The 24,142-nt window shown below is 43.0% G+C and overlaps 1 protein-coding gene across 2 annotated transcripts; it reads left to right on the forward strand.

Moving 5' to 3' along the window:
• The first annotated feature begins 894 nt into the window (after positions 1-894).
• On the forward strand, positions 895-24,138 carry LOC129811819 (BEN domain-containing protein 3-like). 2 transcript variants are annotated; one of them, XM_055863459.1, is made up of 4 exons: positions 895-15,654; positions 20,851-20,905; positions 21,054-21,250; positions 21,428-24,138. In XM_055863459.1, the coding sequence occupies exons 1-4, from the start codon at positions 15,637-15,639 to the stop codon at positions 23,672-23,674; spliced, it is 2,517 nt and encodes an 838-aa protein (XP_055719434.1). In that variant the 5' UTR covers positions 895-15,636; the 3' UTR covers positions 23,675-24,138. The 2 variants fall into 2 exon arrangements, with proteins under 2 accessions (XP_055719434.1, XP_055719435.1); XM_055863460.1 differs by lacking the exon at positions 895-15,654 and adding an exon at positions 15,663-19,974.
• Positions 24,139-24,142: the final 4 nt, after the last annotated feature.

Below are 24,142 nucleotides of genomic sequence, written 5' to 3' on the forward strand. Positions count from 1 at the left end.
GTGTCTGTCACATGCAGCCCGGCCTGAAGGGCACACGGCACAGGGGAAGGAGGGGGAAAGGTCTGAGGCTGATCCATGAATGCAGAGGGCATTTCAAATACAAATTTGGATCTCATTCGATGGTAGTTTGTGTCCACTCCCGCTATGTTTTTGGCTCTGTTAGGTTCCTTCATTCAGTGTGTACAAGGGCAAGCCTCCAGCCATTGATGAAATATTCATCCATGCTGTGCGCAGACAGTAGGAAAGAAACATGGGAAGTTAAAGGTACCTGTTTTAGGTCTTCTTCAAATAACTAAAACTAAGAACATCTTTGACTGAGAACATTTACCTGTTCTTGAGATCCTTGCTACAGGGCCTAAATTACATGTGTGGATCTCTAGTTAGAATTGGGTCCTTACAGATTAGTGATAACTTCAAGGCAGGGAGGTTGCATTTTAGAAGGCTCCATACAGAGCCATGTACAGTATCATACATCTGAAACCCAAGACTGGTATTATTCATAGAGATGATTTTTGTGGTTTGCTGTCTGTCACACCCAGACTGCTCGGCTGTCAAGAGGGCTGAGTTTACATAAATGTTGGCGGGGGCATCAGCTACCCCCCGTGGGTGGGTGTCTGTGTTGTAATTACAGATGGGGCGCACTGGAGAGCTAGCCAGCGCAGCAAAACAGATTCCATTACAGCGTCCCCACATCATGCTCCTACAGACAGAGGACAATACCACTTCAAAGTCCACAAAACAGAGAGACTTCAGACTTCAGTGAGAGTGTCTTCGAGGGGCAGAATCTTCAAATGCCACTCAAATGAAGATGAGTATTCTGGCCTTGTCTACTAACGTCACAGCATATTTGAAGGAAACCTCTACTCTCTGACAGGTGTGTCCCAAAAAGGGGGGGGGGGGGGGGCATCCATCCATTGGTTTGCCTGCATTCTAGACACACTGAAGACCTAGGCTACCCCTTTGCCTTGCATTTATTATATTTTGTGTGCATTGAAAACATGATACGTAAAAAGAAATCTGATCCATAAGTGGGATATTAGACTTAATTTGTATTTTTTTTTTTTTAACACGTGAACACCTGTTAATAACATCACATGGCTGACTGATGGATGAAATCACTCAGCGCAATAGGAGCAATATGGTATTCTCTCTTCTACAGAAATGAGCATATTGTCCAAAAATTGCATTTTAACGAGCACTTCTCAGTGTTAAGTGCTGAATCCCAGACCCTCTTTGCAAGCCTTCGCTTCAGTGATCCGATTCTGCTTTCCAGCACAGGTCTCGCGCTTATTGGCTGACAGATCAGACTGCTGCGCCACACACTGCCACTGAACCAGCTCATTACCCAAATAATGACTGTCGCACCATCTCGGTTGCAGTGTCTTGTTATATACCCAACAGACACATTTGTGACCAGTCAGTGCTAGAACATTGGGTACTAGAGTGCGCGTGGATGTTAGATATGATATGTTCTCTACAGAAAGAGATCAAGTTGTGCTCCCTACATTGTGATGGCACCAATTAATTACATTGCTTTGTTAACTTGCAGAATCCATATGTAATGCCATGGAATTTGGGTCTGGGATTCGGAACCTGTCCAATATGGTCATTTCTGGACAATTATTTATATCCATTAGGTGACCCATTTTGCCTCGAGCAACCCAGGAGTGATAGGTTCTTATGGGGAGATTAATTGGTATTGCTTGCCTCTTCATCTCGCCTCCTTTTGAGGAAGGTCAAAAGGTAATCGAGGGGAGGAAACGTAGAAACAAAAGCACTTGTGTTAAATTACTCCTTGTCCGCTAGCGCGTCATCATACAAATACATTTTTTACAGAGAAGGAATCCCAAAATATGAGTAGTGGTCAAAATAAATGTAGCTAGTTGTGCCAGACATTTTAGAGATTAAAAATGATAGGGTACTTATCTTTTTTAACATGCACATGCTTTTCTAATCCGATATAATAACCACGCTGTTTCAAAGGGGGTGAGGTAGATTTCAAAACTCTTGCGCATCCTCCGCCAGAGGAGGTAATTGAGGAGAGGAGCAAACTTCTCCGTTCGCCTATTAATGAATTTACACTTCTACATATGGCTTTCAGTTTCCGGGTAACGGAGGATGGACTTTTATCCAATTGAGAATCTCCCATTGCCTCCTCTTGTATAGTCTCTTTAGCTTTAAAGGGGAGTTCAAATAATTTAAAATGGTAGAATAGTAGTTGCCTTTGTCTACATAATGACTTAGGGCTCTATTTGATCTGAAGCGTTATAGATTCTGCTATAGAAAATTAAAGCCAGTGTTTACTGTGAATGCACTCACCGCTAAAACAGGAGCATTGCCTTTAAAATTCAAATCACGGATTTCAGTGATGCGGATTGAATAGAGCCCTTAAAGCCTCTTGTCCTCAGAGACAGGTTTCTGTCCACATGCATGAATGACCTTACAAAACTGGATTTGTATTGTTAGATGCTGACATATTACTTAGATCAAAGGGTAATGTTGTTGGATTTCGGGCATTTTAAGTGAGAAATAAATAAGTTAAAAAACAGCACATATCCCTGACCTAACAAGTATAATAAGATATTTAAGTTCGGCTGACTTAAAGGGCCATGGGAAGCTAACGTGGACCCCATAGAACCATTTCATTACCTCCACCCTCTGTTGTAAATACAATTTTGTTTAAAACCACAGTAGGGTCACACACCATATAGTAATGTTCAATTTGCAAGTGGAGCTGAAAAGGGGGTTGTTGATTGCAATGTGTATTAAAGGGGTTTATAAATCAATTTCATTGATGTTTTCATTGTCGTAGAATGGTTTATAAACAAATTATGCATTCGATCACAAATGTTTAGGTATGCTATATAGTATCATGGAATGTCATTCCATAATAACACTATAATTTACTTTGTGCAGGTCTCCCTCTTTGCTCCGTTTTTAATTGGTCATGTGTTACACAGTCCTCCTATGAGGACGTTGGTGTACAGATGTGTGAAAGGAGAGTAAGCGTTTCGCAAACATTTGAGTGTTTTCTCTGCTTCTGGCCTTTTTTCCCTCCTGAAAATACAGTCAATATTTTATGTATGTGTTTCTGGTGTTTTGTTTACTTGAAAGAGCCATGCATTTTCTCCATTGTTTACATTTAGTTTGTGGCCCACTCTGTGAAGGAAAAGGTGTTTAACAGTTTTTATAGACCCCCACCCCAGAAAATAATAGTAATCGAATACGTCAGCCACTCACACAGTATAGACTTCCGATCACTGTCCATGGTGCTGAAATTGCTACTTTTATGCGGCTGCTTATCGAATTGATGATAGGCTTTCTGTGGTGCCAGGGCATGTAGCCTATAGCTTTTCTTTAGCTAATGGAGAAGCTATTCACAGTGTCGTAATGCTGGCTGGCGGCAATAATGTAATTACTTGTTAAGTAATTAAAGTTGGATTTAAAAAAATAAAAAATAATACTTTTTACACATTCTCCTCCCCAATTTTCGTGATATCCAGTTGGTAGTTAGTTGTGTCCCATTGCTGCAACTCCTGTATGGTCTAGGGAGAGGCGAAGGTCGAGAGCCATGCGTCCACCGAAACACGACCCTGCCAAGCCGCACCAATGTGTTAGAGCGCGATGGGACAAGGACATCCCGGCCGGCCAAACGCTTCCCTAACCTGGATGACGCTGGGAGAATTGTGCGTCGCCTCATGGGTCTCCCGGTCACGGCCAGCATGGGTCGCCTCATGGGTCTCCCGGTCACACAGCCCGGGATCAAACCCGGATCTATAGTGACTAGCGACGCCTCAAGCACTGCCTTAGACCACTGCGCCTCTTGGGAGGCCCATAAAGTTGGAAATTCAAACAATGTAGATTGTAAAATAAATGTCATGCAACAGCATACTAATCAGCTACTGTACCAATTGTCCTGTATAGCATATCTGAACCTGCATGACATAAGCCGTCCTCGCGCTCTCGCCCAGCTTCCATAGAAAGGTGTGGTGCATAAAACAAGTCTAACGCCAACCAATAGTCAGTCCACCCTCAAAGCACTAGCTTGCTAGGGATTATTTCATTATGCAGTGTAGCCTACTATCTATATAGCTATATAAAGTATTAAGCTGCTATATTAAAATGACATCAAATAGCCTAAAAATTATCCTGAAGTGTTTCCTTTTGTGTTTCTTTCTCTTAGAAATACGTTTGTGTCTTTGCTCTTTTTTTCCCCTCCTACGTGGAGAGCTACATTATGCGACTGCATTGCCTTACATTTTTCTGTGCAAATGTTTTCACTACGGCCTGTAGGCCTAGGTTGCGGTCCCAACTTTTCTATAACAATTATTGATAACTGTGTTTTTTGATCAGTTTAATAACATGCTTAGGGAATGTGATTTTGGAAAGAGGTCATCATAATGGGAGATTTTAATATTATGAAGACAAGTCTTGTAGGAAAACCCTGAAATGGATCACTAACACCTTTGACCTTTCACAGCTAGTTAAAGGGTGACTTGTTGCTCTAAAACACAGATTGATTTGGTGTTCAGTAATAAACCATTCAATATGGTTACTGGGCTATCTGATCATAATCTGACACTTATAGCCAGAAAGCTGTCTAAGAGCAGGTTTAACCTCTCTACTGTTAGAAAGCCGGATCAACTAAGAATAATTAAGAGTGAATTAAACTATTTTGAAAACGCAATTAAGGGAATTAACTGGAATGACGTGGAAGCTGATAGTCAGGTTTTTCTATCCACAATCCAGACTACAATAAATGGTTTCCTAAAGAAAATCAAATCCAAACCTGGCCAAAAGAGCACTCTTCCTTGGCTAAATGGAGAAATCTGGAAATTGATGAAAGAACGAGATTATGCTCTAAAAAATAGCCCTAAAATCCAAATTAGAGCATGACAGACGTAGGTTTACCATGTTGAGAAATAAGGTGATGAAAGAAATCACAGGCCAAGGCAAACTTTTATTATTAAAATAATTGGTGAAGCAAAGGGAAATTCTAAATTGATCTGGGAGAATCTAAAAAAGTTAACAGGGAAAGACCATAGTAACACTGCAAAAAGACTAGAAATCATGGTGAGTAACAATCTAACACAGGATGCAGTTGAAACAGCAATAGCCTTCAATTCCTACTTTATTGACTCTGTCAGGGTACTGACACAGAACCCCTCCACTGGTTTCTTGGGCTCGGTGCTAGTAAATAACACTAAACCTGTCTTCATCATAAGGGAGGTTTCTGAGTCAAAGGTGAACAAGGTGATTAGCTCACTAAAGAACTCTAAAGCCAAAGATGTGTTTGGGCTGGACTCTACCTTTCTTAACTACAGAGTCACTCATTGGCCCCATAACTAAGGTCACCAACACATCTATTGGTCTCGGGGTGTTTCCAAGGGTATTGAAGTCGGCCATAATAACGGCTATCTTTAAATCGGGCGACCCTGCTGACGTGAGTAACTACAGGCCCATTAGTATACTACCTGTGGTGTCAAAGGTTGTTGAAAAGTGTGTAGCAAAACAACTGATTGCCCACCTCAACAGCCCCTTCACATTGCAGTTTGGCTTCAGAGCGAAACACTCTACAGAAACGGCCAACTGCTTTCTTCAGGAAAATGTGAAGTCCAAGATGGACAAAGGGGGTGTTGTTGGGGCTGTGTTTCTGGACCTAAGGAAGGCTTTTGATACTGTTAACCATGAGATTCTCATCACAAAATTGTCCAAGTTCAACTTTTCCCCCGATGCCTTGAGATGGATGAAATCATACCATGAAGGCAGAACTCAGTGTGTCAGAGCTATGATGTGGGCGTGCCCCAAGGGTCAATACTGGGGCCCCTCCTGTTCAGCCTGTACATTAATGCCTTCTGTCTGTACTGGGTCTGAAGTTCAAATGTATGCAGATGATACAGTGATATGTGCATGCAAAGAGCAAACAACAAGCTGCACTAGAACTCACTACTGTAATGGTCCAGGTTACAAAGTGGCTCAGTGACTCGTGTTTGCATCTCAATGTGAAAAAAACTGTTTGCATGTTCTTCACAAAGAGGGCAACAGATGCTACTGAGCCAGATGTCTATGTGTCGGGGAGAAGCTCCAGGTGGTATCTGATTTTAAGTACCTTGGCATCATACTTGATTCCAACCTCTCTTTTAAAAAGCATGTGAAAAAGGTAATTCAGATAACCAAATTCAACCTAGCTAATTTCCAAATTTATACGGAATTGTTTGACTACAGAGATAGCAAAACTGTACTTCAAATCTATGATACTCCCCCACTTAACATAGTGCTTGACTAGTTGGGCCCAAGTTTGCTGTACAACATTAAACCTATTCAGTCTGTCTACAAACAGGCTCTCAAAGTGCTTGATAGGAAGCCCAATAGCCATCATCACTGTTACATCCTCAGAAAGCATGAGCTCCTGAGTTGGGAAAATCTTGTGCAATACACCGACACATGTCTTGTATTCAAGATCCTAAATGGCCTGGCTCCCCTCCACTCAGTATTTTTGTTTAACAGAAAACCCAAACATATGGCAGCAGATCCACAAGGTCTGCCATGAGAGGTGACTGTTAGTAAATCCGCTTTCTCTGTGAGAGCTTCCCATGTCTGGAATACACTGCCATCAGACACACATCACACTTTCACAAAATGCATGAAGACATGGCTAAAGGTCAATCAGATTTGTGAACATAATCCCTAGCTGTGTATTGCCGCTTTCCATGTTGTCTTGTCAGTAGCTTGTAAAGTGTGGAAACACTTTGTTGCTTTTATGAATTTTGTCTTGCTGCTTTTTGTTCTATGTTGCTCTGTCTGTATGCTACGGCTTGCTTGTCCTATGTTGCTCTGTCTGTATGCTACGTCTTGCTTGTCCTATGTTGCCCTGTGTGTGCTCACTGCTCAATGATTGTCTATATTGTAATTGTTTTTAATAACCTGCCCAGGGACTGCGGTTGAAAATTAGCCGGCTGGCTAAAACCGGCACTTTTACTGAAATGTTGATTAATGTGCACTGTCCCTGTAAAAATAAAATAAACTCAACTCTTTCCTGAGACACTATGCATTATATTGTGCAAGTGTTCCAAAGCGTTGCTGGCCTATGTTGACTCTAATGCTTCCCACAGTTGTCAAGTTGGCTGGATGTCCTTTAGGTGGTGGACCATTCTTGATGCACATGAAACTGTTGAGCATGAAAAACCCAGCAGCGTCTGGCACCTACTACAATACCCCGTTCAAAGGCACTTAAATGTTTTGTCTTGCCCATTCACCCTCAATGTCACATATACACAATCCATGCCTCAACTGTCTCAAGGCTTAACAATCTTTCTTTAACCTGTCTCCTCCCCTTCATCTACACTGGTTTAACAAGTGACATCAATAAGGGATCAAAGCTTTCACCTGGTCAGTCTGTCATGGAAAGAACAGGTGCTCATAAGGTTGTGTACTCAGTGCATGTCCATTGCGCTGCACGCTAAGGTATACCAGAGACTGTTGATATTGCAACCACTAAACTCAAGCGCCGGTTCACCAGTATGAACGAAATCGGAAACCGCTTGTTTTGTTTGAGCCCTCAAGAACTGTTGTCCGCTAAAGATGATCATCTGTTTGCATCTGCCACTTTATTGGCTGTCCAGTATCCAAACGACCTGTCCCCAGAGCTTCCTATACAGTTCATTGGTTTCTGTAACGTGGTGAGGCCGGCAATTAAGAATAATGAGAGGCTCAATTAAAGATGTTTCAGAACTGCTTATTTGAAGTTTCCCTGATGTTGCTATGGCAATCATACTGTTTTTAACCATCCCTGTAACTTGCTTCTGCTGCGAGACCATTTTCTCAACTAAAACGTAAGAACTAGGCCTACCTAAGAAGCATTAGGCTCTCGGTCTGATATGCACTTTTGTATTGCTGCCACTCAAACAAATATTTTTTTATATAATTATTACGAGATAAGCTCACGTTATTTCGAAATAATTCTTATGAGAAAGATGTCAAAACGAAATAATCCAGTTGCATGTCATGAGAAATAGCCTTTTATGCTGAAACGCTAGCATAGGGTACTTGGCAAGCAAGGCATCCTCTCATGCACAGGTTGACATTATGGCTGGTTTGCTTGAGTTAATCAACTTTTATTTTCTCCTCCGTTTGAGGCATTGGGAGATATGTGTCGTTGAGCAATATAGATGGTGTTGTAATTAGTTTACGGAGAATTCTGAGTTCCAGGCTCTACAGCAGACGGAAAAAACTAATCTGACCTCCTTGACCGACATGGGAAGCTTCATGGAAACAAACTGATGTGGGATATATGGTTACCCAAAATGCAGTCTGGTGTTCACATCATATTCTAGGCCCCCATGGAGTGCGTATTTGGGCGAAAGTCTTACTTTCACAACCATGATGACAGAGGAACATCTTAGGTAGGTGTCCTTTTTGTCTTGTAATTTCACATTTGGAAGGAGCATTGAAATAATTAGCTAGCATGATATAATTTCTAGAACAGACATATCTAGCTAGCAAGCTATATGAATGATGCACTGAAATTAACTACTCGAGGGAGATCACTATGATAGCTATTCTCAAGAACAAGCAAGCCCCTACCTGAGAAGCATGTCTGCAATGCATCAAGCATTCTACTCAATGTATTGTCAATGAGCGCTGATTATCAAAAGTGCATTATAGTAGCTTGGAAATAAAATGATATTGCAAAAGGAGGCATAAAATTAGTAAGAAAACCTTTTGACATCATCAGATTGACAGTATAACTAACCCAAGATTAGACCACAGCCTGTAATTTCCAATGTGAACAAATGGGTCATAGTGGCCAGAACAAACAAGGAGGGGGGCAGAGACGTGCACGAGCTAGCGAGAGCCTATTGGTGCATTCTAGCATGTACAGTATTTGCATATTTCCATATTAACCCTTGCACTCCTAAACTTAAATTATTTTCTTTTGGCAAAGGGTCACATCTACAAAATATAGTCCACTCTGTAACAGATTCTAGTGTTGGGAAAGGAAAACGGTATTAAGATCAAATGTTTCATCAATTAAAAAATGTGCATAATGCCAGGTAAAACGGACTATTTCTCAGGCTCAGATATTAGAATATGCATATAATTGAGGGGACATCACCGGATGTTAGCTAGCTAACATTCCTAGCTATTTTTGACAAAAAATTGTCACCCCTCCCTAGGATGTCTGGAGAATTTTGTACTGCAAAAATGGGTTGAATGGTCCGCTGGAAGTGATTTTGATTGGATGTTACATTTAAAGAACCCCCCTCCCCCCACACGCCCGTAGAAGGTGTGCTGTGTGTTATATAAAGTTGAAGTCGGAAGTTTACATACACCTTAGCCAAATGCATTTAAACGCAGTTTTTCACAATTCCCGACATTTAATCCTAGTAAGAAGTGCCTGTCTAAGGTCAGTTAAGATCACCACTTTATTTTAAGAATGTGAAATGTCAGAATAATAGAGTGATTTATTTCAGCTTTTATTTCTTTCATCACATTCCCAGTGGGTCAAAAGTTTACATACACTCAATTAGCATTTGTTAGCATTGCCTTAAACAATTTAAACTTGGGTCAAACGTTTAGGGTAGCCTTCCACAAGCTTCCCACAATAATTTGGGTGCATTTTGGCCCATTCCTTCTGACAGACCTGGTGTAACTGAGTCAGGTTTGTAAGCCTCCTTGCTCGCACACGCTTTTTCAGTTCTGCCCACAAATTTTCTATGGGATTGAGGTCAGGGCTCTCTGATGGCCACTCCAATACCTTGACTTTGTTGTCCTGAAGCCATTTTGCCACAACTTTGGAAGTATGCTTGGGGTCATTGTCCATTTGCAACCAAGCTTTGACTTCCTGACCGATGTCTTGAGATGCTGCCTCAATATATTCACATCATTCTCCTTCCTCACGATGCCATGTATTTTGTGAAGTGTACCAGTGCCTCCGGGTTGGGATGGTGTTCTTCGGCTTGCAGGCCTCCCCCTTTTTCCTCCAAACATAACGATGGTCGTTTTTTCTGAGCAGCCTTTCAGGTTGTGTCGATATAGGACTCGTTTTACTGTGGATATAGATACTTTTGTACCTGTTTCCTCCAACATCTTCACAAAGTCCTTTGCTGTTGTTCTGGGATTGATTTGCACTTTTCGCACCAAAGTACGTTCATCTCCAGGAGACCGAACGTGTCTCCTTCCTGAGCGGTATAATGGCTGCGTGGTCCCATGGTGTTTATACTTGCGTACTATTGTTTGTACAGATGAACGTGGTACCTTCAGGCGTTTGGAAATTGCTCCCAAGGATGAACTAGACTTGGAGGTCTACAAATTTGTTAGGGCTGATTTCATTTGATTTTCCCATGATGTCAAGCAAAGAGGCACTGAGTTTGAAGGTAGGTCTTGAAATACATCCACAGGTACACCTCCAATTGACTCAAATGATGACAATTAGCCTATCAGAAGCTTCTAAAGCCATGACAATTTTCTGGAATTTTCCAAGCTGTTTAAAGGCACAGTCAATTTAGTGTATGTAAACTTCTAACCCACTGGAATTGTGATAAATTATAAGTGAAATAATCTAATATGTCTGTAAACAATTGTTGGAAAAATTACTTGTGTCATGCACAAAGTATATGTCCTAACCGACTTGCCAAAACTATAGCTTGTTAACAAGAAATTTGTGGAGTGGTTCAAAAACGAGTTAATGCTCCAACCTAAGTGTATGTAAATGTCCGACTTCAACTGTAAGTCACCGTCCGGGTAGGACACATTTTGTAGAGAATTGATGCATATGCTCATTTCAAGTTATCAAATGTGGCCGACAGTCTGCAATTCATATTTATTGAAAGTGGATTATGCTGGTGAAGTCAAACGTCACAACAGGTTCTAAAACCGCTCTTGGTTCTATTTTTTGACACGCTGCAAGTCCCGCCTCTCCCATCTCCTCATTGATTTTTAGAAGCATATACCCACGTGGGTGATTTTAAGATGAACTGAGGTCCACACTCCAGTCCAGTTGGTGATGGTAATGCACCTTAAAGTTGGTTGCAACCGCCATATAAAGTCCAAGAAGAAGACCGAACGAGGAAAGATTACTAGAAACTAACTCATTTTACCCTTTTATCTGTGGAGTAATTGTCAGAGTAGAGGACCTTGTGCATTTCAGGTAAAATAGCAACCCAATGTTTAAATTCTATGAAAAATTACCTAGCAACAGCAAGCTAGCTAAATGGCCCTGAGTGTTTCATGTGTTTCGCTCTTTCCCCAAATTAATTTAGTTGCTTCAGAGTTCGTTTTGATATTTCAACATGCGTGTCCTGATCGTGTCTGGTGTGAATGGACAAAATCGACATGCACATGCAGACGCGGACGCTCGCCCAGTCTAGTCGGCATGTAATGAAGCCTGTTTTTTGTCCTCAGATATGGAAAGCTGTGAGACTGTTTGCAGCTGAAGAGAGGTCCCAATGAAAAAATCTAATCAAACTATTTGTCACATGCACCGAATACAAGTGTAGACCTTACCGTGAAATGCTTACTTACAAGCACTTAACCAACAGTGCAGTTCAAGAAGAGTTAAGAAAACATTTACCAAATAGAAATTATTTAACTTTTGCTTAAGTAACACAATAACATAACAATTGTGGAAGGATCACCAGAGGGCAGGCTGGGCTCACGGATAGTAGCCCAACAAGGCATGGGAGACAAGGTAACCAGAGGCAATTAAGCACAGCTGACGGTACTAATGACATATTCCCCTTCCCCTATAAGAGAGAGTATGGAACCAGCAGAGATGGGGAAAATAGCTCCTCTGCCACCGAGATAGAGGAGCTATCCATGAAGAACCACTAAGACGGTGACAATCCCGTGACTTTTGTTGTAGTTTAAAGATAACCGTATTGTGTTCCTGTTTGATCTGGAGAAGAAGATGTATGTTTTTTTTCCTTGGGAGATTTTCATTGATTATGTTGGAGTGTTTGTGTTGACCAAATGCCCTCAATAGAGAACTGTGTTCAATCAAGAAAACCTACTCCTGACTCGTTTGTTCCACCTTTCCGCTTTAGAGTGACGCCCAATTACTTGGTCCGCTCACACAATAATGAGGCTATATACAGGGGGTACTGGGACCGAGTCAGTGTGCGGGGGTACAGGTTAGTTGAGGTAATTTGTACATGTAGGTAGGGGGAAGTGACTATGCATAGTTAATGAACAGCGAGTAACAGCAGTGTACAAAACAAATGGAGAGGGGGGGGGTCAATGTAAATAGTCCGGTGGCCAGTTGATTAATTTTTCAGCAGTCTTATGGCTTGGGGGTAGGAGCTTTTAGGTCCTAGACTTGGCGCTTTGGTACCGCTTGCGGTGCGGTAGCAGAGAAAACAGTCTATGACTTGGGTGACTAAAATCTCTGACAATTTTATGTGCTGTCCTCTGACACCGCCTATTTTATAGGTCCTGGATGGCAGGAAGCTTGGCCCCACTGATGTACTGAGCCGTACGCACTACCCTCTGTAGCACGTTACGGTCAGATGCCGAGCAGTTGCCATACCAGGCGGTTATGCAACCGATCAGGATGCTCTCGACGGTGCAGCTGTAGAATTTTTTGAGGATCTGGGGACCCATGCCAAATCCTTTCAGTCTCCAGAGGGAGAAAAGGTTTTGTCGTGCTGTCTTGGTGTGTTTGGATCATGATAGTTTGTTGGTGATGTGGACACCAAGGAACTTGAAACTTTCGACCCGCTCCACTGCAGTGCCGCCTTGGAATTCAATGTCCCGATTGACATTTCCATACAGGATTTACCCCAGTCTTTTACCCAAAAGCTCAGACTTTTCTGTTTCCATCTACGCAGGCCGGCACACCCGTTTCACTGAGCCATGGATCCAGCGGACCTGCTCTCACTTGGGGCCAAAGCCAGGCCACTGGTACTATATGCCATGGGTTATATGTGGAGGCCTACCTATGTTAGCACATGTTGTATACACAAAAACAGTTAAACAACACACACAATGTATAAACCTATTAGAATTGGAGTAGGCCAACCTTGCTGGATGTCAGCTGGGTGTGCAGGGTTCTGTCTCAGCCCAGCAATAACACACCTGATTCAACTTATCAAATCTAATGCGTTGATAATCAAGTGGGCTATTGCTGGGCTGGAATAGAAGTCTGCTCACCCAGTAGATCAGGGATCAGTGGAGCAATGTTGGCTACCGCTGGTATAGAGATTTTTTTGTTCATCTGAAATTATGCTTTAGTAATAATAGCATACGTGTTACTACTCAATTATCTATTGTTGTATAGACAAAGATGTCTAATCTTTACATACAACTTATCTTATTTGTACGTTTTGAAGTGTTGAATCTTTGATGTGAAGTGTTAAAATTGTTAAACTATTTAAAATGAACTAGTGTCAATGTTGATTAATCACATTCCTGCAAAAAAGAGGGGAAGGGGTTCTGTGTCTGTATTCTCAAATTAACATTTCCTTTTTGACTATTTGTAAGAACACCAAGCTGGGTTTTTTTGTCACTGTCTCAGTATATCAGCTATCTGAATCCATATAACAGCTTATGATAATATTACGGCATGCATGGCATGCATTGCCCCCGAGGGGTGCACGTTTTGGTTTGACCACGTCATTTGTTCATCAAATATCTGCGACTCCTACAAAACCATCCACCACCCCCACTTCGGCCAATCAGATCACATCTCGGTACCTACTCCCCGCCTACAAGCAACAACTCAAGAGGGAGCCACCAACACAGAGAATAGTGAGGTGCTGGACAGAGGAGGCAGACTTAATGCTGCAATCAAAAGATTGTTTTGAGAATACTGATCGACTTTGGTCACATCTGAAAATATGGCGACGTACTGGATGGCCGCCGTTTTGCTAGCGCAGACCCAAGTTCGCTATTTTGTGATTTATTTCGTACTTTATTTTTTCAATCTATCCGCTACTATTTCTTACAACCGATATTAACTTTTGAAAATCAGATCGGCAGTTACCTCAATTCTGGCTTCAACTTCGACTCATCTGCCCTGGGCTCTTTCTGTAATTCCAACCCAAGAGGAAATTTGACGTTAGAAGCAGGAGAGGGGGGATTCCTGCAAGATTAAGGTGAAGGGAGAACCGTCCACCTCTTCCCTCCATTCTACTTGCCAGTCACTTGATAATAAGATGGATGACCTCCGATTGCAGATTTGCTATCAACAGGACTCTCAAACGACAATATTCTCTGCTTTTCTGAAACATGGCTCTTGGACAAGATATCCCCCATGGCTATCCAACTCAAATGTTTAATTAACCACGCTGACAGGACAGTGGAGTCTTGGAAATCGAGGGGAAGGGGTTTGCCTCTTCATCAACAACTGGTGTGCTGACTCGAGAATGGTGGAAGTGTCGACCCATTGTTCACCCGTCTTGGAATAGCTGATGGTCAAATGCCGACCCTTTTACCTCCTGAAGGATTTTTCAGCTGTTATCGTGACTGTTGTACACATTCCATCTCAGGACAAGAAGAATTATGAACTGGCACTTAAACTGTACGAGGCTATAACTTTTCTGGTTGCCGGCAATTTTAATTCCACGTCATTAAGATACGTGATGCCCAACTTCCATAAACACGTCTACCTTGCCACTAGGGGCAATAAAGTCGTAGACCACTATTATTCTACCCACAAGCAAGCATACAAGGCCCTCCCACATCCGCCATTTGGAAAATCAGATCGTGACTCTGTACTCCTGCTTCCTGTTTACAAACAGAAACTCAAACAGAAATTACCTGTGACTCGCTCCGTTGAGAAATGGTCTCCAGAATTAGATATACAACAGGACTGCTTTGCTCGCGCTGTTTGGATTATGTTTCAGGACTCCACCGATAACATTGACGAGCTAACCACCTCCGTCAATGGCTTCATTAGGAAATGCATTGGCGACGTTGTCCCCACAGCTAAGGTTCGCTGCTTCCCCAATCAAAATCTTTGGATTAACACTGAGGTTGGCACTAAACTAAAGGATAGGGCTACCGCACACAGGGCTTTCACAGACAACCCTGAGGCTACAGCTGAGGACAGGAACAAGTACTGCTATGACCTACTCACAATACTCACCAAGACAACAGCTGAGATGGCATCCCTGGCTGTGTCCTCAGAGTGTGTGCTGACAAGCTGGCGGGTGTCTTCTCATATATCTTCAACCTGTCTCTGTCCCAGACAGTTACGCCAGTTTAAATGTTATGCCAGTTAAAGGGCTCTGGGCTATTCCTGTTGATGCACTGGTCTAAGAGTAAAATAATCAGGTAGCTTTTGAGTGGACATTGTTACTTTTTGCTTTAAGGAGACCACCATTGTCCCAGTGCCAAAGAAAAACAAGGTGACATGCCCAAATGACTTTCACCCAGTCGCACTCACCTCGGTCATCATGAAGTGCTTCGAGAGGTTGGTCATGGCTCACATCAAGTCATGCATGCCAGACACACTGGACCCACTCCAATTTGCCTACTGTTCCAACAGATCCATGGAATATGCCAGTTCCATCGCCATTCACACGGCTGTAACACATCTGGACAAGAGGAACACCTATGTGAGAATGCTGCAAGCTCGACAAGCTCAGATCCCTGGGTCTGGACAACACCCTCTGCAACTGGATCCTGGACTTCCTGATGGGCATCCCACAAGCGGTGAGGATTGGCAACAACACCTTCACACTGACTCTTAACACAGCACCCCCCCAGGGGTGTGTCCTCAGTCCTCTGCTGTACTCCCACGACTACGTGGCTTTACACGAAACCGACTCCATCATGTTTGGTGACGATACCCCGGCTGTAGGCCTGATAACCAACAACGACAGTCAGTCAGTCTATAGGGAGTAGGTATTTGAACGGGTATTGTAGTGTCATGACAAAAACCTCTCCCTCAACATCAGCACAACAAAGTTGTTGATGTTGACATCAGGAAGCAGAGGAGGGAACATGCCCCGATCCACATCAATGGGACTGTAGTAGAGAGTCACACATTTGTATTTCCTATGCGTCCACATCACCCCAGCCACGAGCTGTTATCTCCCTTACCATCGGGCAGACGGTGTCAGAGCATGAGGTCTGACAAACTGTCTCTGAACCTGTTGGTATCTACAAGCCATCAGACTGCTGAACACTTGAACTGGACTGACCACCTGTCCTTCACCTGCTCTGATTCTCTGCACCTTAACACACATCACAACTGCAGCTATCAGACTCCTATTATATTGCTCAATTTATACACTTTCCCCCCCATTTCGCCCTTCCCCAATACACATGTAAATATTGCCTTCCTGTATTACACTTATGCTAAAATGTTTATTCTATTGCTGCCATTTACTTTGTATGCTCATGTTTTAAATCAAGAATCAAATCAAATTGTATTTGTCACATGCGCTGAATACAACAGGTGTAGAACTTACAGTGAAATGCTTACTTACAAGCCCTTAACAAACAATGCAGTTTTAAGAAAATACCCCCAAAAAGTAAGAGATAGAAAAACAAATAATTAAAGAGCTGCAGCAAATAACAATAGCGGGGCTATATACAGGGGGTACCGGTTCAGAGTCAATGTGCGGGGGAACCGGTGTCGAGGTAGTCGAGGTAATTATGTACATGCAGGTAGGGTTATTAAAGTGACTATGCATAGATAACAGTGAGTAGCAGGGGGTGCAAATAGTCTGCGTAGCCATTTGATAAGCTGTTCAGGAGTCTAATGGCTTGGGGGTGGAAGCTGTTTAGAAGCCTCTTGAACCTCGACTTGGCACTTCAGTACCGCTTGCCGTGCGGTAGCAGAGAGAACAGTGTATGACTAGGGTGGCTGGAGTCTGTGACAATTTTTTTGGCCTTTCTTTGACACTGCCTGGTATAGACATCCTGGATGGCAGGACGCTTGGTGCCGGTGATGTACTGGGCCGTAAACACTACCCTCTGTAGTGCCTTGTGGTCGGAGGCCGAGCAGTTGCCATACCAGGCAGTGATGCAACCCATCAGGATACTCATGATGGTGCAGCTGCAAAACCTTTTTAGGATCTGAGGACCCATGCCAAATCGTTTCAGTCTCCTGAGGGGGAATAGGTTTTGTTGTGCCCTCTTCACGACTGTCTTGGTGTGCTTGGACCATGTTCGTTTGTTGGTGATGTGGATGCCAAGGAACTTGACAAGCTCTCAACCTGCTCCAATACAGCCCCGTCGATGAGAATGGGGGCGTGCCCGGTCCTCCTTTTCCTGTAGTCCACAATCATCTCCTCTTGTCTTGATCGCGTTGAGGGAGAGGTTGTTGTCCTTGCACCAAACGGTCAGGTCTCTGATCTCCTCCCTATAGGCTGTCTCGTCATTGACGGTGATCAGGCCTACCACTGTTGTGTCATCAGCAAACTTAATGATAGTGTTGGAGTCGTGCCTGGCCATGCAGTCGTGGGTGAACAGGGAGTACAGGAGGGGACTGAGCACGCACCCCTGAGGGGCCCCTGTGTTGAGGATCAGCGTTGCGGATGTGTTGTTACTTACCCTTACTACCTGGGGGCATCCCGTCAGTAAGTCTAGGATCCAGTTGCAGAGGGAGGTGTTTAGTCCCAGGGTCTTTAGCTTAATGATGAGATTTGAGGGTACCATGGTGTTGAACGCTGAGCTGTAGTCAATGAATAGCATTCCCACATAGATGTTCCTTTTGTCCAGGTGGGAAAGGGCAGTGTGGAGTGCAATAGAGATTGCATCATCTGTGGATCTGTTGGTGCTGTATGTACATTGGAGTGGGTCTAGGGTTTCTAGAATAATGGTGTTGATGTAAGCCATGACCACCCTTTCAAAGCATTTCATGGCTACAGACGTGAGTGCTACGGGTCAGTAGTCATTTAGGCAGGTTACCTTAGTGTTCTTGGGCACAGGGACTATGGTGGTCTGCTTAAAACATGTTGGTATTACAGACTCGGACAAGGAGAGGTTGAAAATGTCAGTGAAGACACGTGCCAGTTGGTCAGCGCATGCTCGGAGTACACGTCCTGGTAATCCGTCTGGTCCAGCGGGCTTGTGAATGTTGACCTGTTTAAAGGTCTTACTCACATCGGCTGCGGAGAGCGTGATCACAGTCGTCCGGAACAGCTGATTCTCATGCATGTTTCAGTGTTACTTGCCTCGAAGCGAGCATATAAGTTATTTTGCTTGTCTGGTGGGCTTGTGTCACTGGGCAGCTCTCAGCTGTGGTTCCCTTTTGAAGTCTGTAATAGTTTGCAAGCCCTGCCACATCCGATGAGCGTCGGGGCCGGTGTAGTACGATTCCATATTAGTCCTGTATTGATGCTTTGCCTGTTTGATGGTTTGACCAACTGGCAAGTATCTTCTTATAAGCTTCCGGGTTAGAGTCCCACTCCTTGAAAGCGGCAGCTCTACCCTTTAGCTTAGTGGGAATGTTGCCTGTAATCCATGGCTTCTGGTTGGGGAATGTACGTACTATTTCTTATTGTTGTTGCCTTGTCAAGAAGGAACCTGCAAGTAAGCATTTCATTGGATGATGTATCCCATACATACTAGTAAACCAACTTGCGCGCAATTTAGGCCATCGTTTCTCGGTCATCATGCACACGGCCACCTTTGTGAAGCTAACCACAATAAGTATAAATCACAATAATGGAATTTGCGTTTCGCCTTCTAAATAAATATCCCCCTTTGAAAATGATCAAAATATTGGAATAATGCTAAACAAGGTTGGAATGTTATATAACTTAAAAATGAATACAAGAATTAATTAATTTCACAAGAAACTGTAAACAACGTTCAAATCCCACTGTGAATGTATAAGACTGCATAATTGCATTGGGGGCATACATACAGTTATTCAATATACAGCCTAGCCCTCAAACTCAAGGTGGCATTCTGCCTTATCCCTACAGTTTTCATCCATTAGCTTTTCCCACGACTACAATCCCAACACTGTGTTTTAACGTTTAGAAATGCCAATAATCATTGCTTGCGGTACGTCTTTAGAAACATATGGGCCTCATCTTTCATCAGAAAGAATCCTTTAAATAAAAATGATTAACTTACTGTAGTAGTTTTGCACATGTCCATAAAGCTATGGGTACCTCCATCCACGAAACTACGCTTCTGTTACACTTCCCGAGTTATGCTTACACACAGGTGTTCGGAGCATGCTAGATAGGTAATTAGCACAGGTGGTCGTTCGCCTCATGTCTTTCGTAAACAAGCACTGTAACATGAAAATATGGCCGTGTGGGAACACTAACCCTATCAAGGTGTGTATCAATTTAACTTTTTTTTAATATATATAATTTCTCGCTGATATGAAATATAAGGTCCTTATGCTTTCAAACCCGTACCGCAAGCGACAGTTGTTAATGTTCAGATTGAGCGTTGGGGCTCTTAACAAAACTCCTCGTACAGAAGACGCCTTCGTCCAATGACTCTTATGTGTAACGTAATGGAACTGAGAGTCATATCAAGGGCTATGTGCAGCCTTAATTATGGAAATTAGGTATCCGCCTTGTCAGTGACACACACAGATTACAATCCCAAAGAGTTTACACAAATATTAGCGTCATAGTTTATTGCATGATTTTGACCCTGGGAAATCACCTCCCCAGTTAGTCTATTGTGTTATTGAACATTAATATTGGACTATACTATGGAGTGCACACCAATGAAATGGGGTTATCAGCCTACTCAGGGACACCCACAAAACACAACACAATTATGCAGTCTAATACACTTTGAAGGCAAATCGCAAATTCCTCTTTTGTGGCTAATCCTTATTGTCGCTAGCCTCACAGGCCACACCGCCACACAAGACACATCCACAGCTGTGCGGAAATGACACTGCAGGCGCGCGCCCCGACACGTCACGCGAGACGACAAAGACCCCCCCCCCCCTCCAAAAAAGGAGAAACACGAACAGTGTGAAATTCCCACGGCAGAGATGTTGACCACGTCTTCCATTACTGCAAAGGACTACATTAAACCGTAAAGGTGAGTTCGAGCTAAAGCATCTGTGTTTTCATTTTGACAATTCCACGAAGAGGGGAAAACTCGTACAAGGAAAACTCGTACAAGGATATACACTGACGCGTCACGAAATGATAAGCTAGCTGTAATGCGAAGTAGAAATATATATTTTCTGTGTATTCAAATACATGTCATAGCGTTTTTTAATTGCCACGAAAGGCTGAAGTTTTTATTTCCAGTGGGAAAAGTAAAACAGTTGTGTGTGTGTGTGTGTGTGTGTGTGTGTGTGTGTGTGTGTTCATGTTTTGGTTCCTGGGCTTCTAGTGTAGAAGAATGAGGAAGTGGATGGGACAGAAACCGAAGGGGGCGAGTGAAGGAAATCATATAAAGCCTCCACAGACTCTTGCATCAGAGAACACAAAACTCACACACTGTTAGAAGTTAAACAAAAGAACACAAGTTAGTGTCTTATATTGAATTGTAAAATTAACGTAGCTTACTGCGACGCTGTCCAATATTTTCGTTAAGTAAACATGCGCCCAAGCAGCTGATCAAATAGCACGGGTTCAGAATATCATCCATGTATGCCTATGAACATATAAAGCGGTGCAGTAGACAAGGGCCTGATTGATTCCAACAATATTACATCAAATGCTTTGCTTTTTCTATGGAACAACAATCACAGTTGTTGTTGAAGCATAGAATGTGACTTTTAATTTGAAAGATGAAGTCTCCAACAATATAACAACATTAGGACAATGCAATCAAAGTAATGTGCCTATTTAGAGAAATTACCACAGTCAAGGTTATTTTCCAGTGCAGTGACATTGGAATTCTGAAAATGGCATAAACAGTGATGTTGCAGGTTTTATTTATTTTGATTCTATTGTTTTACTATAGGATATGAATTCCTCTGACCATAGGGAAAACTCAGATGGCGAAATGCTTGAGATAGGTAAGTATAAACCATTTAATATTCTACTGTTATTGCAACTATTCACTTCCAAACTGTTTGGATTTAGCAACAGCTAAAGTGGGGAAATCTAATCAAACTGTATATTGGAAATAACATAACAATGATTTGAAATGTTTATTTTCTGCAGAGCGAGAACCCATTCAAGACATCAAGACGGAGACAGATGAATGTACAATTAGTGAGACAACTGAAGGACCCCGAAGATGGTACCTTGGAACTAGTGAGGCCACCAGGAAACGTACTGCCAAGGACATGGGCTGTGACGCACACAATTCTGAATTGCTTCAGTCTACCAGCGGGAAAAGAGTCAGGGTCTCTAGTGAGGTAAATCAATGAAATGGCATAATCTGTGATTATGACTAACTTAATTTGGTAAATAGACAAATGTCATCAAATAGACATAGGCTTGCTTATTCCTGTTTTTATTTACAGGACATTAAAAATACATTATTTTTTTATTTGAGATAAGAAATGCATAATGTTGTTGTTGTCTCTGTGTAGGCAGGGCGGCGCTTGCTGAGGAGATTGTCTGAAGAGACCACGAGGCCACAATCCCTCTGCCTGACATCTGCGGAGAAGGACCCTGCCCAGGAGAAGACTATAGCCTCTTACAGGAAGCCTCTCTACAGCATCTCTCACAGAATCACAGAGAAGAAGCACACATCAAGCCTGGACCAGCAGGCTCAGCATGATGGAGGAGTGCAGCTAAGCTACAGCAATCTCTTATCCCCTCAACTGGTCAATACAGGGGAGCACAGCCGAAGTGAACCCCTCTCTGCCCTGGGGGCAGCAGGGTCCATGTCTTCAACAGACTCTAATCTATACTCCCTCATTGAGAAGATGTTTTTCATCCTCAATACGCTCAACTCAAGCATGACCCAACTGCACAGCAAGGTGGATCTACTTTCCCTGGAGGTCACTCGCATCAAAAAACAGATCAAACCCTCAGAGATGGCAACTGAGTTCCAGCCTCCTCCAGAATACCTGTTGACAAGTGAGGAGCTGAGTCAACTGATGGAGCAGACATCAAATGCTGGCGAGTTGGGTTGTCGACTGCTAGTACATCTCTTCCCAGAACTTTTTAAAGCCAAGGAGTGCACTCCTGGTTGTATCGCCAACAAGAGAACGTTGGATTCCCTACAGCTGCAGCTAATACGCAACTATGTGAAGGTGTGTTTTCCTCTGGTAAAGAATAACAACATTTGGCAGGATGAATGCCTATTACAGATTAATAACTTCTTTAACCGCTTCTGGGCTCAGAAGGATATGGAGAGTGGGCCACAGTCATGTGGGAGACAGACTATTACAGACTTTGGTTTAAAAGCTGAACGGAACCAGCCCTGCCATTTTATAAATGAGGAGGGGCAAGAAGTGCACCTCGAATTAGACTCCAATAGTGACCACACCAAAAATAAAGTAGTAGTGCCAGACCTTGTGTTTGACACTCAGGAGGTTGGAGAGGATCTTGATAAACTCTCCTCCCCTGAAGACTTTATGTTTCTTGTAAACAGAGTTTTCCCAGAGGTTTTTGAGGGGAAATTCCTAGAGGGTAGTGTGGGAAAGATGATCCTGGACTCGGACAGGATAGAGATTATCCGTAAATACATGGAAGCTAATTTTCCTGGCGTCCCAGAGGATAGTTGGCTGCATGTGTGTGTGCAGCGCATAGAAGATGCAATAGAGGGTTATCACAATAACAGTAATGGCAGTGAGCCTGAGAACATGAATGATGAGAGCTATGACTCCACAAGCCTCCCTGATGATGTCTCTATCATCAAGATCAGTGAAATGTGTGACTACGAGAGACCAGGTCGTAGGTCAAAAAAGTCGTTGCTCGTGCCAGTCGATTTTGAACAACTTGAGATCCCCCTACCAGATTTTAGTGTGCCTCAAGAGTATCTGCTTTCTAGGGAGCAACTGAGGAACAACTATGACTGTAGTTTGTCAATTGGGAACTTTGCCTCTCGCCTCTTGGTACTTACATTCCCTGAGCTCTTCACCTACGAGAACACACGGAAGCATTACAACTGTAGTGGCTCTCTCGGGAAGAAACAGCTTGACCCTGTGCGGGTCAACCTTATTCGCCACTATGTACAGCTACTATATCCACAGGCCAAGAATGACAGAGTGTGGACCCTGGAATTTGTGGGTAAACTGGACGAGCGGTGCAGGCGACGAGACACGGAACAACGGCGGTCGTACCAGCAGCAACCCAAAGTCTATGCTCCTGAGTTGGAGCAAGGGCCTGTGGACTTTGTGGCTGCTTGCCAAGTGAACCAGCTTAACACGGAGCACTTGGAGGACTTTGAGATCCCTCCACTACCCCCTGAAAAAAGTAGCAAAGACTTCTGCATGATCCCCCTGGAGGAATTGACGGTGTCGATTCCAGACTTCCCTGTGCCTTTGGTCTACTTGCTCTCAGACACTGAGGTACGAGAGATTGTCCAGCAGAGCCTTTCAGTGGGAAACTTTGCCGCCCGCCTACTGGTGCGCCTCTTCCCTGAGCTCTTCACTCAGGAGAACCTGCGGCTTCAGTATAACCACTCAGGCGCCTGCAACAAGAAGCAGCTGGATCCAGTGCGTCTCAGGCTCATCCGCCACTATGTAGAAGCCGTGTACCCAGTTGAGAAGATGGAGGAGGTCTGGCATTATGAATGTGTGCCAAGCATAGATGAGCGATGCCGGCGGCCCAACCGCAAGAAGTGTGACATACTGAAGAAGGCCAAGAGATCAAATACTGTGTCCTAGTAGCAAAGCTAAAGACAATTTTTATATTTTATTCTAAATATTTGCACAAGTACAGAAGCTGAATAGCATAGTGGAGCCTTTGCACACTGTTCTGTGTAGGATAAGGCCAACTTGTAAAGGCTGTTCATTAGTACTCAATGTATTTGTAATATTGAACTACAGTATTAGACAGTTTAGTTTATCATCTGCTTGTTTGAGATTATAGACTGTATGTATACAACAAAACAAGTGTCATAGCTCATCTAATTTACCCTGTATATAAGATGTGTAGCCTTAAAAACAATAACCATGTAAATATTACAAAGACAGTAGATCACAGGCAAAGATGGATAAAAGTGGTGATCGTTTTTTTCCATTTCTTATGTCGCATTGTGGCACTACTTGTCTTTTATAACAATGTTATACCTTCTTATAGAAGTTTGTATTATAAATATGTATTAAACCATGGCAACAGATCCCATTAAGCCA

Source organism: Salvelinus fontinalis, chromosome 15, assembly GCF_029448725.1.
Source record: "Salvelinus fontinalis isolate EN_2023a chromosome 15, ASM2944872v1, whole genome shotgun sequence".
In the NCBI taxonomy this organism is placed as follows: Eukaryota; Metazoa; Chordata; class Actinopteri; order Salmoniformes; family Salmonidae; genus Salvelinus; species Salvelinus fontinalis.

What these genes read in the sequence shown, in the direction of transcription:
- LOC129811819 (XM_055863459.1), top strand. An exon ending in TGGCGAAATGCTTGAGATAG is followed by an intron (nt 20,906 to 21,053) that starts GTAAGTATAAAC and finishes TATTTTCTGCAG; the next exon opens with AGCGAGAACCCATTCAAGAC. An exon ending in GAGTCAGGGTCTCTAGTGAG is followed by an intron (nt 21,251 to 21,427) that starts GTAAATCAATGA and finishes GTCTCTGTGTAG; the next exon opens with GCAGGGCGGCGCTTGCTGAG.